This window comes from Sycon ciliatum, chromosome 5 (assembly GCF_964019385.1).
Source record: "Sycon ciliatum chromosome 5, ocSycCili1.1, whole genome shotgun sequence".
NCBI classification, from domain to species: domain Eukaryota; kingdom Metazoa; phylum Porifera; class Calcarea; order Leucosolenida; family Sycettidae; genus Sycon; species Sycon ciliatum.
The window spans coordinates 26067731-26073391 of record NC_088647.1 but is presented as its reverse complement, the minus strand read 5'-3'; the positions used below and the strand labels follow the sequence as shown (position 1 = coordinate 26073391).

General features: G+C 47.0%; 1 protein-coding gene across 1 annotated transcript; it reads right to left on the bottom strand.

Moving 5' to 3' along the window:
• Positions 1-1175: 1175 nt before the first annotated feature.
• On the bottom strand, positions 1176-3818 carry LOC135816934 (uncharacterized). The gene has a single exon (XM_065330039.1). It carries the CDS (start codon positions 3816-3818, stop codon positions 1176-1178), a length of 2643 nt encoding a protein of 880 aa, XP_065186111.1.
• Positions 3819-5661: the final 1843 nt, after the last annotated feature.

The following is a 5661-nucleotide window of genomic DNA, read 5'->3' as shown; positions in this document are numbered from 1 at the left end:
TCTCCGAATGCGTCGACCGTGTTACTATAAAGTTGTTACGGGTCTCGTCCGTGGAGCTCAGAGTCACTGGTAGAACCGATCGCGACGAAGTCTAATGAACAACAAAGCATTTTAAACCGGTTCAGGCTGCATGAAAGCAAGAGTGTTCTAACTGCGATAAGCACAGCGAACCTTTCATGAAGGCTGAAAACGTTTAGGATAACCAGAAACAGAAGGGGACAACAATTTTGGAATAGCAATAAAGAGACACATATTCTGCCGTCATCGCCACACAACAACGAAGTCCGTGTACTTGCGTGTGTGTATGGACTGCGATTTATAACGTACGAGTAGATTGTAGCCACTCACCATTCATGTATCAAAAAGTATTCTTTCTAGACCAAAGAGTGGTATATTTGATAACATTTAATAACGATAGAAATTTTTACGATACTTCTCCAGACGTTTCGTTGTTCTGAACAACATCGTCAGTGGATAAAGAATGGAGGGCTTTGGGTGGTGGCACGGGTTAATAGGGAGTGATGGTGGTGAGATGAGTAGAGGTGAGAAGGTGAAGGTGGGAAATACATGTATCTAAGTTAATGGTGAAGGTTAGGTGCGGGTCGATACAGGTGGGAAGGGGTACACCCTTCGGGTAGAAGTGTAGGTTGGTAGAAGGTGTTGGTGTGCGTAGAAGGTGGAGTGGCGTAATGGAAGTGTCGGGTTGATAAATGTGGGAGAGAGTCTAGGTAGGGTGTGGATCAGCAATAGGTGTTGGTGTATGTGGTGGGTAGAATTGGCAAGAGAGGTGTGTGTGTGTGTGTGTGTGTGTGTGTGTGTGTGTGTGTGTGTGTGTGTGCGTGCGAAAAAGAGAGTAAGGTAGTGAGTATTGGTATGCGTGGAAGGAAGATGTGACAGAAGGTGTGCGCTATAGGCAAGGGGTGCAGGAATATTCTGAGGTGGTGGGTGGGACTAAAACAGGAGGTTGTGATTCATCTAGTGATATATATAATATCAGCAATAGCAGCAGTATATACATAGAGGTGTGTGTGTGTGTATGCGTGTGCGTTTGCAAGCTTTTTGGTAGTGTAGTGTGTTGGGGGGGGGGGGGGAGAGAGAGCACCGGGTGCGGGTGTTCTTCTTCTATTGCGATCATTTTTGGATGGGTTGGCAGATAGTGGATGGTGGTAGGCAAGTTATGCCAAGAATCCAGTTCCCATATCTTCTTTTCTTCTGTTGATAGTTGGTTTCTTGTCGCGAATGGCATATGCCTCACGGATCCGGAGCCTCAGCTCATCCCTCTCCGTGAGCTGAGCAATCTCGTACATAATCTCTGGGGTGGCGTTCGGGTGTTCCCTAGCGTAGTGCACACCGAATGCAGACTTCTTGTCATGAGATTTTGCAGCATTTGTGTGCTCTTGGGCCCGGGTGTGCACTTGCCTCCCAGTAGAGCCGACGTATCTCTCGTGACAAAGGTGGCATGTAGCTTCGTACACGGCAAATCTGCAGGTGCATTTCTTCCTGAACATAGGGCATTCGCGCATTCTGCATTTTTCCGGTTCTCCTTTTTTCTTCGTGAGTTCTTGGATGGTTGGGGGTCGAGGGTTAACGAGGCGTGCCGTTATGCCGTTTTTCTTAAGTGCCTGTCGTACTTGGCCGTTAACCTTGTCGGAGATGTACGGTATTCTAAATACCAGTTGTTTCCCTTTTGTTTGTTTACTTGTGTTTCTTCTTCGGGCGCGCGCTTTGATGATGTGTTCTGCAGAATAGCCGTTCCCTGCAAGTTTATCTGAGATGAGGCGTCTGGCTTCCTCCGCAAACTCAGGCGTGCTGTTGTCTTGTGCTCGTTTGTATTCATTGTTAATGACCGCCATCTTAACCGCCGTTGGATGGTGGGAATCTGCGTGCAGTGTTATCCCTTTGTTTGCTTCTTTTACGTAGAGCTTGTGTGTGATTTTGCCGTCAGGAAGAATCTTTAGTCTGATATCCAGGATTGGTAGGAAACCATCTTTGTCCGGCAACTCCAGTTCAAACTTGATTGTCGGGTGTTTTCCGTTGAGTTTGGTCAGTAGAGATTGTGCTTCCGCAGGAGTGTCAACTGCGGTTCCCGAGTCGTCTACATAGCGAACGAACACTGGCAATGGCGGCGAGATGTTTCTGTAAATGTGGCGCTGTTCAAAGCGGTCCATGACGATGATAGCTATTGTGCCGCTGAGTCTGCTGCCCATCGCCAATCCCCTTGTCTGTTTGAATGTTCCAAGGGTTGGGTGTTGGAACACGTTGTTATATAGAATCAGCCCGAGTAGCTCTTTTAGGTCGACCGGTGTGAGGGAGTAGGTATTGATTTTGAAGCGGTTCGCGTATTCGAGGACGGTGCTGATTCCTTCTTCAATGCCAATGTTTGTGTACAGCGAGATCACGTCGAATGAGATGGGGATTTTCTTCTTCAGTTTGTTTTCGTTGCTCGTAAATTGGGCTATTAGGTCCCGCGTGCTGCTGATGTGGGCGCTCACGTTAAGCAGCAATGGCTTGAAGATGAAATGGAGGATCCAACCGAGTCTTTCGAAAATGCCGCCTGATCCCGAGACGATTGGGCGAATCTTGAGAGATTTCTTGTGTGTTTTCGGCAGTGCGTAGAACCGTTGCGTTCTTGCGCAGGGTGGCGTATTGAGTCGTCTGATGATGATCTTGGGGAAATCTCTGCTTCTGAGAATTTTCTCTAGAGCTTTGTTGATGGTGAGGCGCAGTGTCGGTGTTGGATCTTTTTGAAGCTTGCAATATGTTGTTGAGTCGGCGAGGTGCTCCCTGCACAGTTCCTGCATGTCCTCCGCCTTCATGATCACCATCTCGCCTCCTTTATCACTTCGAGTGACCACGATGTCCTCACGTTCTCGTAGTTCTTTAAGCGCATGCCGGTCTGCGTGGGAGATGTTGGGTTTAGGATTCTGCCATTTCCCCGCCGTTCTCATAATGCGCTCCATGTCCGTGATGAAACCTTTGATGGATCGCTCGGCTGGGTCTATGTCCCGTGGCGGTGCTTTTCTCCTGATCTTGAACGGACATTCTGATTTGATAGGGTCGAAGGTTCCACCAATACCGGTTCCGGTTCTCTCCCCAGCGGCTTTCCATCGAATGCCGTATGCGAGTACAGCGATCTCCGTCTGTAACTTCTGTTGCAGTCCTTTCTTGGTGAATTTCGGTGTGATGGCGAATTTTGGGCCTTTTGCTAGAAGCGACACTGCCTGTTCGGATACACTGATATCTCCCAGTATACTGACTCTCTGTGTTAGGTTCCTGTGTCTCTCAGTGACGTTGTCTGGCATCGAGGTCTGAGGGCTGTTCGGCACGCAGCCGGGTCCCAGTAGTAGTGTACCGTCTGGTTGTTCTCGGGATTCTGTTAGTCTCTTGAATTTCTGCTTCAAGGATGATTTCCATTTTGTCTTGCTGGCATGGGCTGCTGCGTTGACCAGATCATTTAGTCGCTGGTATTGGTCGCTTCTCCGGTGCATGGATGCCTGCAGCTTGTTGGCCTTTGATTTCGAGGCGTGGATGGCATGGTATTCCGCGCGTATGAGTTGTCCGAGTATTCGTTTTTCGGTTTCGCGTTGATATCGTTGTGTATAAGCCAGGTTCTTGATGGCTGTTGGGAAGCGGATTGGGTTGTGTAACGCGGGTGGACATATACCAGCGTTTCTGCAGCGCCGAAGAAAGATCACATTCTGCTCCCGATGCTTGAGTCTCTCCACATTTGCCATCCATTCTGTTGCTTGTCCGCGAGTTGATCGGTCCAGTCCAAAGTCAAAGAGTTGGTGGACAAGCCGTTGATTATTCACTCTCATTGTAATATCAAAAAGTATTCTTTCTAGACCAAAGAGTGGTATATTTGATAACATTTAATAACGATAGAAATTTTTACGATACTTCTCCAGACGTTTCGTTGTTCTGAACAACATCGTCAGTGGATAAAGAATGGAGGGCTTTGGGTGGTGGCACGGGTTAATAGGGAGTGATGGTGGTGAGATGAGTAGAGGTGAGAAGGTGAAGGTGGGAAATACATGTATCTAAGTTAATGGTGAAGGTTAGGTGCGGGTCGATACAGGTGGGAAGGGGTACTCCCCCCCCCCCCCCAACACACTACACTACCAAAAAGCTTGCAAACGCACACGCATACACACACACACACCTCTATGTATATACTGCTGCTATTGCTGATATTATATATATCACTAGATGAATCACAACCTCCTGTTTTAGTCCCACCCACCACCTCAGAATATTCCTGCACCCCTTGCCTATAGCGCACACCTTCTGTCACATCTTCCTTCCACGCATACCAATACTCACTACCTTACTCTCTTTTTCGCACGCACACACACACACACACACACACACACACACACACACACACACACACCTCTCTTGCCAATTCTACCCACCACATACACCAACACCTATTGCTGATCCACACCCTACCTAGACTCTCTCCCACATTTATCAACCCGACACTTCCATTACGCCACTCCACCTTCTACGCACACCAACACCTTCTACCAACCTACACTTCTACCCGAAGGGTGTACCCCTTCCCACCTGTATCGACCCGCACCTAACCTTCACCATTAACTTAGATACATGTATTTCCCACCTTCACCTTCTCACCTCTACTCATCTCACCACCATCACTCCCTATTAACCCGTGCCACCACCCAAAGCCCTCCATTCTTTATCCACTGACGATGTTGTTCAGAACAACGAAACGTCTGGAGAAGTATCGTAAAAATTTCTATCGTTATTAAATGTTATCAAATATACCACTCTTTGGTCTAGAAAGAATACTTTTTGATATTACAATGAGAGTGAATAATCAACGGCTTGTCCACCAACTCTTTCACCATTCATGATTGTTCGTAGTTATCATTGCATGATGGAAATGTACATGTAGTGTAGCTCTCATTTCGTGAAGTGGATTGATTCTTGAGAGTTTATCAGAAAAATGGCTTCTGGATATTGGGTTTTGAAGCTCACACAGTCATAGAGCGGCTAAAGCCCTGTCTATTCACAAACGTGTACCCGAAAAATAGTTACAATATTCTATAGTGGTGGGTCTTCCTTCTTGCAAGCCCCGGGAAATCCCTTCACCAGACACGGACCAAAGAGTGAGAATAGAGACTTTTAGAGACTACAAGAATAGCTCAGTGTAACGGTAGAGAGGAAGATTGAAGTGGTGTGCTTCCAATTCGGATATGTCGGATTCACCAGCCATGCGAGGCTCATTCAGTGAGAATTAATGGCCACAAGAGAACTAATTTGTTGATGAAAAGCACCGTTTAGAAATATTTCAAAACCATTGATGACACCGTGGGTGGTGGCCAAAAATACATACAATGCATAGATAAGGAAATGTATGGTTCATGGGTAACTGCTTTAAAAGAAAGAACCATTCCCTACTGTGAAGACCCACTGACACCTGTGGGGTTGTGGGGGCTATGAAAGAAAACACATCCAGAGCTAGAAGAGGTACTAGTAGTAGTAGTACCTGATGGATAACTACAATGTATGTGTGAATGAACTCCGCTATGGAGACGGTGAGAGTGTGAGAGTCTGTCTACTAGTACTGGTACGACTCGTACTACTACTATGCTGGAAGAATGTGTCCAGTGCTCATTACAAGTACTTCCAAGT